Below are 12480 nucleotides of genomic sequence, written 5' to 3' on the forward strand. Positions count from 1 at the left end.
TTAAAATTACTGATTAAACATGAAGGAAATGCTGTTTGTGATTTAATCAGGTTTCATTTGCTCTGATGTGGTAAACTTTACTTCAGGCGACTTAGATTTAAATTTATTTGACAAAGACAAAGTTTTAGCTCTTTTCCAAGCAAAAGTAACAAGCTAAGAAAAATCTTACTTTGACCATTATTATTACAGTGATGGTTTTTGGTTCAAAACATATCAAATGTGATTTTCTGCTAAGATTTCATGACTAGATTTCTGGATAAAAAATCGTTTCATTGCAACCAGTTAATATCTTTTCCAGTTGCTCCAAATTGCCATTTTGTGGTATAAATTTTTAATTACCGCTATAAAATTGGAAAAGAAAACATCTCAAATTGTGCTTCTACGATGTGCCACCTGTAATACAACCTGGCAGCTGGAATTACATTTAAAAAGCCTTTGACAACAGACCTGAATACGAATCAGATGATGAAATGTGTAGTAAAAACAAACACCAGCCTGGATGCCGTTTGTTGTGCCCCCTCTTCTTTCAGCACGAGAACTGTGAAGAAGCTGCCTGTATTTACCTGGAGTTCAAAACCCTTCAGGGAAACAAAGACATGGCGGCTTCACTTAGCCGTGGAGAGCGAACGAAATGCTTCTGAGAGATCTGACCTACTACAACTATTAGGCTGGCATCGATAAGAGGCTTGGGGAACCCGTGACCCCTCTTAAGAGAGACAACATGCAGCTGAAAGAATGAATAAAAAGCCCCATCCTTTGTTTGTAGCAAGCCAAAATACAATTATTAAAAATGAAAAGCTTTCAACATTTCTGGGTTTTGTTTGGAAGCGGCGGTAAACCCAAGGCCAGCACACGTTGTGCCAAGCGTTGTGTTTGAGCTGCGTTCCTATAACGACAGCCGGTTTCCACTGAGCTCGATGTGAACAGCGTGACCCCATCCTGACCTTTGCTGTCGCGCCTTCCTTCCCTCCAGGGCCTGAAGGTGCCAACCTCTTCATCTACCACCTGCCCCAGGAGTTCGGAGACCAGGATTTACTGCAGATGTTCATGCCTTTCGGAAACGTGGTCTCCGCCAAAGTCTTCATCGACAAACAGACAAACCTTAGCAAGTGCTTTGGTACATTTACTTGTTCTTCTATTGTCTTTATAACCTGGCAGCTAATCAGTCAATGATTATAATCGAAGACTATATCAACAAAATAAGCAAAATTTAAATGCTAATTAAACCCAAACAATGCTTCACACGGAAAAAACACGTTTTTATTAGATAAGGTTACAGTTACATCCTATGGGAGTGTTGAATATTGATTTGTTTTTTTATTAGCATTGTAATGTACAGTAGGTGGCTATAGTTAGCCAAATAAATCAATTACTGAGGAACAAAAACAACTATTATTATTATTATCATCAATCACTGAGCATATTTTGTTTACGCTTTCTAAAGTGTAACAAATTATAGAAGCAAACAGTTACCTGTGTGCTAACAGTTAGCTAGCACACAGTGTAGTGTCAGCAGCATATCATTGTATATTGACAAAATAAGCAACATTTAAATGCTAACTAATACCAAATAACGCATCACACAGAAAACAGGTTTGTAATCATAATAAATGTGACAGTACTCAACGCACAAATATTAATTTTTGTTTAACCTTTCTAAAGTGTAACAGAAATGCTAGCTAGCTAAGCTACCAGTTAGCTATCACAGCGTGCAGACTTAGGTATCCAAGCTAGCTATGCTAGCAAGTCAGTTTAACACATTTCAGAGTTTAACAATCCCGCTTTGTGTTTTTTGTTTATAAGGGGCTACATACTGTAGCGTTATGAATATAGATTTTGATTTGGAAAGTCGAAGGTTTCTCACTATTTTATGAAATAGTTAAAAGAGAACGTAACGGTTAGCGGTAGCTGAAGTGAAAAACTGTTTTATCGATTTATTCAGTCATAAATTAAACTTTTGTTTAGTGTTTCAATTCAAAAATGTTGACCAAAACTGCTAATAGCAGTTAGCTAACAAAACAACTAGCAAATTCCTTTTGAACAAAGTAAGCTATTACCTTCAGGTTGTGCAGATTTATTTAAAAGCTATTATATTTAGTCATATTTATGTTTTTAAGGGACTCAGTTGTTGAAGAGGAATATTTGTACAATAGCAGATTGTATCCAGTATTGCATATAATTAGCTTCTATTGAAAACTGTTTTAGTATCAAAACCTTGAATTTTTAGGGATTCTGCACAAATAAAGATAAACGTTACCCATTAGTAAAACTTTAAAGATCTTTTTTTAGAGTTTCATTGATCATTTTGTTCTTGCAACACGGCAGAAAGAAGTAGAGTATGTAACAAAACGCTCAGTTCTCTGTTTGCCTCAACGCCTCGTCGATCAAATGTCGCCGTTTTTTCCCGCAGGCTTCGTCAGCTACGACAATCCAGTGTCGGCACAGGCAGCCATTCAGGCCATGAACGGCTTCCAGATCGGCATGAAGCGGCTGAAGGTGCAGCTGAAGCGCTCCAAGAACGACAGCAAACCTTACTGATCTTAGCACTAGGTCTGTCCGCTCCCCCAGTTAGCACAGCTAGGGTAAGTCTCCCTCCCCCCATTTAAAAAAGAGCAAAAATGATGGTTAAAAAAAGTTTATTGAAAATAAAGCGAGCCATGGCCTCCTGGGGACTGGGGGAGGGTCGGGGTGAGCAGAGGGATTGTGGGAGGTAGGGGGAGATGACCTACAACCACCTGAGGGAGACGCACTTTCCTTGGTTATTTTTGAAGATTTCTATGTAAGCCTTCAACTATTATTATTTATTACAGCTTTTGACACACATGAACACTTCCATTTCTGCCATTACTTTGTGCAATCTACTTTTCTTTCTCTTTACAATGGAAGAAAGTTGTTGTTTTTTAAAGAATAGTTTCTTTAAACTTTAATTTTATTCTTTTACATTGATTATTTATACATTTATAAAGACTAGTTTGAGTGGAAAGTTGAGACAAAGGAGCCATGGTACCATAATTTTCTTTAGTTTTCTGTTTTGAACTCGAAGGCTGTGATGGGTTCATTTTTCAAAATTTTCTCTTTTTTTAACGCGCTCGCCAATATGCACATTCGCCCTTTGACCTCCACGGTGTTGGTTGCAGGCCGCCGCTGCTTCTCAGAAAAACCCCTTGATGCCTGCTGGCAACCCGGGAGCAAAGGCTGCAAAACATTCGTGGCCTCTTAACTGTAAAGTTACACTCTACCACCAAGAAGACAAAAAAAACACAAAATCCAGCTAAACATGGTCATTTATGTACAAATACAGTTTTTCTTATTTCACAGAAATCTAAAAAAATTGTTCTTACTTTCTGGGTCGGATCACATTGGTCTTTTATGTGAACAGATTATAACAGCATGTAGATTTGAAAAAAAAAATTAATTAAATCCAGAATTTGTGGAAGGAAATAATAGTACTACAAAAATAAGTTTATGGGTTAAAGGGGCGGGTATCTGAAAATACTTGAGGTTTGTTGACAGATTAAAAAAATAATTCAAAGTACAGTAAAGCCACAGGCCTGTAAATTTTATTTGTAAAAAAGCAGTTCTATTTTTATACAACATTTTTACTGCCTCAGATGAAGAAAAAATGATTTTATTTATTGCCTATCGTTAAGTTATTGGACTCCGATAAAGTAAACAGCATCGCTCAACTCGACCCTGTGGAGAAACCTGCTGAAGTTCTCCGGTGTTTTTCCTTTTTTAACATCCTTTCACGCGAGTGTTTGATTTTGTTTTTCTTTATGTTTTGTGCAGAAACATGGTGACAGATTTCATAAGCCCTCCCACAACCCGCCTGTCTCTGTGACCTTCATCCATCGTTACGTTTTACAATCCGTACTTCTCCATTTGTCCTCTTCGATTTCGTTAGGGTTGTTTTAAACGTTTAATTTTTACGTGTTTTTGTCTGTCTGTCTGTCTGTCTGTCTGTCTGTCCCCCCTCCCGTCTGTAAAATTTAAAATACATTTTTAAAACAGAAGGAAATTGATAAAAAATAAAATATCGCTGCCCAAACAACACCATCCATCTGGGACGTGATGGATACGGCTTTGGGTGTGAATGTGCGTTGTTGCTCGTAAATGTAAATCTATAACATTAATGTCAGTTTTCTAGTATGTAAAGAAATGTAAAATTAATGCTAAATCTGCTTATGAAACCAGTGTGTTATGTTGCTGTTTACCGGTTTGTTTGTTGTTTGTTGTTGACTTTTGGTTTGGTTTTCTTTGGAAGATGATGCTGTTGTGGTGTGCTGCTCTGGCTCTCTGTGTGTAACTCTCTCCTCTCCCGTTTTTTCTTTCCCCCTTTTAGAACAACCCATCTCCATGCCTGTTAGTTCATCGTTTGCCTAGCATGTCTTCGTGGCGTCCAAAAAAAAAACAAACAAAAAAACAAACAAAAAAAGTGTCCTCTTCCTCCTACCCCGTCATTGTTTCTCTGATGTCTTTTCCGAGCTCACCTGATCATAACCTGGTTCTCCTCCACCGCTGCCTACTGATCTTTTCAGCTTTTAGCTTTTTGGACTTTTAAATATCAGTTTTATGTTTTGGTTTTGTGTTTCTTTTTCTTTTCTTTTTTTTTTGTTTTTTGCATGTGACCTCATTTGGATTTTAAGGAGGCGTGGGTAAGAAAATAAATTAATGTGAAAAAGATAAAGCTGCATTCATATGAAATTTAACTAGAAAGACTGAGATTTTTATGAAAAAATGTTCTTTTTGAGGTAAAAAAATGACAACCTGTGGTTAAAAAAAGTGATTTCCATTCTTTATGTGATTTTTTTCTTTCCTTCTTTCATTTTAACGTAAACTTGAAAGTTCACTACAGGAATTGGCGCTTCATCTTGCTTCTGGTTGCAGACGGAAAAACAAAAAAAGCAGCACCAGAAGCAGTTGGTGCCAGTTTCTCTGAGAAGTAAGACTACTTCCACACAGTTTTAATAAAAACTGTCTGATCAATATTAGACTCTCTCAGAGCTCTCTAATGGTTTTTACATTTTTCAGGCAGTGTAAAGTTTTTTGATAAGGCCATTTTAAGTGGCTCTGTTTCTCATTCAAAGTCTATATATAGAACCACTTTTTTCTAGAGTAGTTTAAAGGTTAAAAAAAATAAAATAAAAAAGGGCATTTGCCCTGTTTGGGGGTGAGAAATGCTACCTACTTGTGTCACCTTTTGCTGAACTGACTCACAGATAGACAATCCGTGGTTTTAAATGCACATGATGAAATTACCTATATTTTCTACTGTTTAAATGTATAGAGGAAAAAAACTACGATACCTGTAACCCACGTTAACGTCGGTGCTTCTTGTAAGTTTAGTTGTGGTTTCATCACAAGTCTAACGGTCTTAAATGTCTCATGTTTTCTCAAGAGAAGACAAAAAAAATCAGTTTACTTGAACAATAGACAAAGCCTTTCATATTACTATAATAGTTAATTTGTTTTTTTATTTTATTTTTAAGGAGTCCCTATTTGCTAAATCTCTTGTTGGTTAATTAGCTATATAAAATTCCTAAAAATATATATAAATATAAATATATCTATAAATATATATATATATAAAATGTCAGCTCGTGAAGCATCAATGTCATTATTATTTTATTTCTCTCGTGGGAAACAATATTTAGATGTGTTGTTCAGCAAAATGTCTTATAAGGAAAAAAAGACAAGATCAGTGGAGTTTAGTGCCAAATCCTGGAGGTACTTCCTGCCTAGCGCGTCAGTGTATTTCTTGTGAAATAATTTGATAACATGGGTATTTTATTATAAGTGTTTTGTATGGATCCCTCATATTTAAAGTATAGATTTAAAAAAAGAGTTTGTTAACTTGCTATTCTGTGGTCTTGTTGCCTGACAATGTCATGTTTGCTTTTTTCTTTGTAAAGATGTAAAAAGTGCCCATGTGTCATATAAATATATATATAAATATATCTATACACACATATGCACACATGGACACACAAACACTCTCCTGCAGACCTCACAGTTTACTTTTTAAATGTGCATGAGAGCCCCTGAGCGTGAAATCCTCTTCAGCAACCGCTGCTACCCAACAACACACACAACCCACACACCCACACACGCACACACACACACACACACACACACACTCATCACTTTAATATTTTTAGCCACTGTACCGCTGTTTGAGTCATGAAAGCCTTACCACAAATCTTTGCACTCCTGTTCTCTCTGTTTTTATTAGCATCTCTCGCGCTCAGACGCAAACGTCAGGCTTCGCCGCATTTCTCTCCCAGCTGAAAATATTAAAGCGAGAGTCGTACGCGAAGCCTTATTTCTCTAAATCCCGTCTAATCCCTTATTGTTAAGTTCAAAAACCTTTCAGAGTCGTTTGTATCTGATGGCGAATCGTTACTGTTTATCACCTCCGAGGAGCGAAACGCTTTCATGATGTAAGCACAGGGCAAGACTCGTTCATTCAGCCTCAGTCTGTTTAGGAAAAAGCACACGTCGCCGTCGGTCCGTCCGTCCGTCGGGTCGGCCGGCCGGCGGGCGGGAAGGAGGCGGGACGCTCCGGATCTGCTGCTGAACTCTTATTTATTTATTTTGTCTCATCGTGTAAGGGGCCAAAATCATGTATAGATGCCAAAGTGTGTTATTGACATTCACATAGTCGAGCCGTTTACATGGCACAGTGTTGTCAGTCTATTCAACTGCCCCTCCCTGAAAGCCTCGTTTACGGTCTGCAAAAAAGACAAAAAAAAGGCAGCATTATTTTCTACAGAAGCTCACCAGTCGCCTTAACCAGGGAGAGTCGCACCAGTGTTATAAAGGTAGAGGATGTTGTGCCAAGTCCAGGTTCAGTTCTGTGTGCCGTTAACGCCCCATCTGTTTGGGTTTCCTCCATTTCGTCCGCTAAGACGGGAAGGGACGCCGCGCGCTCTTCTCCGGGTTGTTGTCTCCCAGGCTAACCGAGGTTATTAGAAACAGGAGGAGCATCTTATTGGAACGGCGACGGGGGAAATAAAAAGCTTGTTGGGTTAAGAGGAAGAGGTCGCGTCTGCAGGTCCACACAGGAAAAAACAACCGGAGCCGAGATGAAGGCAGCGCCGCTTTCATTAGGCGCTCGACACCAAACCGAAATGTTATTTCTCTGATTGTGGAACTTTAATGCTGCATACATCAAAAGTGGAGAAAGAAACAGCCATAACTACACATTTAACAGCCAGAACATTTAAGAACCAACAGAGGAATATTTGTGTGCAGTGGACCTAAAAAGTTTACACACCCGTTAAAACGCATCTTTCTCACGATTATTTATCGGATTAGACGCATCGGACCTTTAGGCCAGAACACAGGTCGTCCGATATCTGGGAAAATTAATACAGTTTTATGCATTTTGGCCTTCAATCCACCTAAATATTATTATTTATGGAAACTCCAACCAAAGTGTAAGAAAACAGTTTATGTCTTCTTAAATCTAAAAGGTTTAGATTCTCTCAATTTATCCTCACACTTTCATTGTTACAATTCCTAATCAACATCGTCTTTATATTCAACTTTGGTCATTGAAAGTAATTCAATCTGTCCACACAAGTGAACTTCCTGCCGCCATATTTGATCTGTAACAGGAAGTCATCTTTGTTTTGAAGGATTCTGATTGGCTGGTTTTAGCTTTGCGCTACACTGCCCCCTATGTGTTTGGTATGTTTACAGCATCATGAGTACGATACTTTTTAAAACAAAATGGTGGAGATATTTGTTTATGGTACAACTGGCAGCAATCTCCTGCATCGTTTATTCATTTATGGTACAAAAAGTCGGGATAAGCTTCGACAAATTTAGCAACAATGCCTTGGAGGGCTCCAAAACAGATGTAAGATTATTTGTTTTGGTTTGAAAATATCATAAGTTGAACTGAAAAACAGTGTCATGGTTTTATGTTGGGGGTTTTTTCAGTTCACGCTGGGTGGACAAGGTGGAGGGAATCAGAACCCGTCCCAAATCGATATCAAACCTTCAGCATTCTGGTAGAAAGCTGAAGACAAACAACTTCAGTTTTTAGCAGGACGACACTCTCCAAGCGTCCAAATCAACAAAATAATGAGGAAAAGGCCAGAATCCAGACCTGAATCTGATTCCTTTCCAATCTGACAGATCTGGGTTGTTTTCCCTCCTGATAGTCCGATTGATTCGGTTCGACTGGGAACCAAAACTGCATCATTTTAGTCAAACCAAGCTGTTCCCCTCCAGGCCTGTGGGGGCGCTGCACCAAGGCGTATAATTTCAACTTCATTGTCGTACGACTTTATTCTTAGAATATTATTTTAGTCTTGCGATATGACTTCTTTTCTGGTAATATTACTAGTTTATTCTCATAATATGAGTATTCTCATGTTATTTCAATTTCATTTACACCTTATTCTTGTAAAATGACTTTTCTTATATTATTACGACTTTATCCTCATAGTGACTTTAATCTTGTAATACGAGTATTTTTGTGTTGTTCTGACTTCCTTGGTCCTCTTGGCGTTCACATGTGAGTTCACCTCAACTGAACCAAACTGAGGTTTGTAGGCGGAGCAGAGTTTCCTGCTCATTCAAACTCGAGTTTGATTAAAGCGGACTAAACAAAAGAAAATTTCCGAGTCAATTGTTCTACGTTAGCCGATAAATCGGTCATTCTTAATCAGAAAAACCTTCCATTTTAAGGTGGTGTGTAAACTTTTTATATCCTCTGTACAACTCCATATTTCACACTCACTTCTTTCTTGCACAGTATTTTTTCATTTAAACGCAGATGCTAGATGTTAAAGACCTGTAAAAGTCCAAAAATGATATTTTGCGCTGCCAAATTGCACCAACTTGCACACAGCCCGACGTGGCGCAGCGTTAGCTCGAAGCATCTCGCCTTTGGAAGCACAAGAAGCCGAGTTTCTGTGGAGCGGCTCACCTCAGGGGCTGTCATCGCCAACGCTCGTTGTAATCTTTCTATCTCGTCACTGTTCACTTCTCTGTTCTCCTTCTTTCTTAATTATCTTAAGTGCTATTTATCAAATACTGAAATCTGAAAGGACAAAAAAAATCTAACTTGTTGTTTCTTTGCATTATGGCTTATGTCAAGTTTTTTGAGGAGAAAAATGTTTTGTGTGTTCTCTTTCCGTGGCATAAAAATAGAGCTTGTTGTCTGTAAAGAAAAAAACTACAAAAATTTACCAAAAAAATCAGATTTTTGTTGTTGCTGTTGTTGCTTTTGTTAATTTTGACTCAAAATGGTTTTCAGTAGTTTCAGAGTTATTGTCTTGAGAGAAGCCAAAGTCAATGCATTTCAGTGGATCCTGTAAGCGTGATGTATGTTTGTTTGACAACACTTGGAAATCTGTCACTGGATGGGATTTAAAAAGTACAAAAAATGCAGGCTTTCCTATTTCTACAACTGATTGTACTTATGCATTTTGTACCAGTGGAATTTTTTATACTGGAGATTAAAGGATACAACAAAAAAATCTTAGAAAAACGCTGTCTGGCCTGGTGATGTGGCCTGACCCGACTGGTCCCCGAGTATGATTTCTAGCTGGCATCAAGAACGTTGGCTTTTGATATAAGATTTTCTAAAAGATCTTTGGCTTTATTTCTTTCACTTCTTTTTCCTCACTTTAATGTTTTTTTTCTTTTTCAAAAGAGGAGGGTAGGTGAGTGTCAGACCTTTCATTTTACTTATTAGTAGTTCTAGCAAGTTTGTCTATACAACAGCGGTAAGTTTCATTTGACTTCTGTATTGTCGTCTACACCATAAGACAATTATAGAAAAAGAAAGAATAGAAGTATTTAGTCACCTTCAGTGGATTAATGTATTCGTTTAATAAAGAGATCAACTAATTAGAAACCTTTTGCTTTTAGCTGTTTAGAGTTTTTCCGGTTTCTCTGTCCTTCTCTGTGAACTAACTGTGTAGCTGAAGCAGTCAGAATTATTTTTGTAAACGTATGTTCTTGTGTGATGCAGTTTTTTGCTTCTGTCTCCTATATTAAACCATTTTTCCTAATACTTGTCTCTCTCTGTGTTGTTATGTTCCAGTGGCCGTCTGATGTTGTACCGTTTCATCTTCCGTTTCTTTCTCTCTCTTCCTTCCTTGCTCTCGCTCATTCTGTCGTTCCTCCCACCTGTTTTCTGTGTTTTCTGTTTGGACCACATAGTAAAGTTGACTCCATCCTCAATGACAACTCACTATGCTGTTCTCACTAAACATAGTAAATATACATCGAACCGTTTGCATGTATATTACTGTGTAGCCCAAGCTGCTGCGCGACAGTCAGAAAAAACATGTTATTGTATCGGTTCATCTAGATGAAAAAAAACTTAGGATGGGCGTAGAAAACAACTCACTTTCTCAGCATGAAGATATAATTTGTCATTTTGGGAAATGCACAATAAAACAGGATAAACTTTAATATATTTTCTATCATTAAAATCCGTTAAAACTCTGAAACATGCACAGTAAGTGGAAGAATTGTTGATTTTGAACTGAACTGCTGTTAGCACCAAACATGCTAGCATTAGCTGAAACATTTTAGTGGGAGTCCATCTTAAACTGAGATGATTAAAACCAGTACAACCAGTAATGTCTATGGTTTCAAAAACATTGTCATATTGATCTGCATTTGGCAAAAAAAATTATTAATTTTTTCATTTATTGTTCAGTATAGATATCCGAGTAGCTAGCACACTGACTGTGTAGCTAAAGTAGCTACACCAATTTTAAAAAATGTAAAGATTAATTGATTCAAGTTTTTTGCTAAATTGCTGCAACTGAAATTAAATATTTCTTGGTTTTTATTTGTGTTATTGTTTTGGTATTTTACTGCCAATTCTAGTTTAAATGTATTTTTATCTTATTTGTCTACCTATGATGTAATTACTGTGAAGCTCTTTGGTCAGATGAGGTTGTTGAAAATGTGCTACATAAAGAAATGTTGACTTGACTAGCATGCTAACATTAGCCAGCATGATGGCTAACATTAGCCATCATGATGTTAGAACCACAAATTATCTCACAAGTTTAGAAAAATCAGTTTCAAAGCCTCAAACTGATTTGACTCAAAACTTTTTTATTAGTAAATATATTCTAGTGAAGCAGCTAACATGTCAATGATTGCTAAAATGTTAGCTAGCAGGGGCTAGTTCCAACTCGCAACTGGGGTTTGCTTATAATGACAGAAATTCACTGTTGTTTTAAAGCCACAAATTCTGCATTTGACGTAAAAAAACAATATTCTGTTTATGTTTAAAAAGATTTTCAAGATGCTTACGATAGCTAACATGCTAACATTAGCTAAAGCTTCTGCATAAACCACAACGATGTAACAACCAGCAATTTATCCACTGTAGTCAGAATTATCTTAAAGCCTAGTTTGACATAAACATTAACCTTTATATGATTAAATCCACCATTTTATACACAGTCAGATTTTTTTATAGATTAAAAAACATTTCTATATGACCTAAAGGTGAACGTTTAAGCTAAACAGACTTACTTACCTGTAGGTAATTGTTTTTTCCTTCAGTATTTACTGAGATCGTTTGATGAGTTTGTTTCTTAGTTTTGTTTTACTTTTGAGTTGTGAAACAAGAAGTTTAGTGATTTAGTTTGTCTGAATACAAACTAGATCTATTTTACTTGAAATAACTCATATCACAAAGCTAATAAAATATGGTTCAAGAAAATTTAAGCAAGACTTGGATAAATAAATCAAAAATATAATCTTGTAAACAAACGTAGTTTCCGTTTCCGTCCCTCTCTGCTGTGCTGCAGCTCTGCAACCACATAAACAATAGAAAACAATGATTTCCCCAATTGTTTTTATTGGGAAGTGAAATTTACAAAAATAATTACTGATCGGAAAATAAATTGTTGCACATCTTTAAATAAATGTTTATTGTTAGATTTCTGCCTGTTATGTTTTAGATAAACTGGTGTATTTCCCAAAGTTTTGAAATATACCTTCAAATCGTAACTTTTAATCTTCCTACGTCCATCACATTGATCTGCTTTGCATCGGATCATTGGTTATTGATATTGTAAATATTTCCTGTGCTGTCCGCTGTCCTGGGCGAGACGTGTCCACTGTCTGTCCAATCTGTGTCCAATCCACTCCGTGCTGTCTCACCGTCACAACTGCATCCCCCGTAGAGAAGGAAGAGGAAAGAGAAGTCAAAGGTCAAGGGTTTTCACCTTTCACTCGCAGAAACTGAACAGACCTGCCTGCTTTAAAAACAAAACCAGAAGCTTAAAGCGGTTTTAAATTTTGTCTTCATAACAGACACACACATAAAGGCAGAGTAGTTTCTCATCACTGCTCCGCCCGCCTGCTGTGTTATTAAATATTGATTCTGCATTTCATTTTTAGCTGTGGATCCAACCTTTGGGCAGACACAGGCCTTTAATACGAGACAATATCTGCAGAAAAAAACTCCAATTTTTCCTCTTTATTCAA

General features: G+C 37.1%; 1 protein-coding gene across 23 annotated transcripts in view; it reads left to right on the plus strand.

Annotated features, from left to right (window-relative positions):
- Positions 1 to 10033, plus strand: part of celf2 (cugbp, Elav-like family member 2) — a 285915-nt gene extending 275882 nt beyond the window's left edge. For 22 of the 23 annotated variants that reach the window (XM_028044204.1, XM_028044183.1, XM_028044189.1 and 19 more), the window contains 2 exons: positions 974 to 1117; positions 2411 to 10033. In XM_028044204.1, the coding sequence (XP_027900005.1) occupies positions 974 to 1117; positions 2411 to 2538 (272 nt within the window). In that variant the 3' untranslated portion in view covers positions 2539 to 10033. The remainder of the gene's footprint in view (positions 1 to 973; positions 1118 to 2410) is intronic. The other variant, XM_028044181.1, reaches the window with a different exon arrangement.
- Positions 10034 to 12480: the final 2447 nt, after the last annotated feature.

This window comes from Xiphophorus couchianus, chromosome 17 (genome assembly GCF_001444195.1).
Source record: "Xiphophorus couchianus chromosome 17, X_couchianus-1.0, whole genome shotgun sequence".
Lineage (NCBI taxonomy): Eukaryota > Metazoa > Chordata > Actinopteri > Cyprinodontiformes > Poeciliidae > Xiphophorus > Xiphophorus couchianus.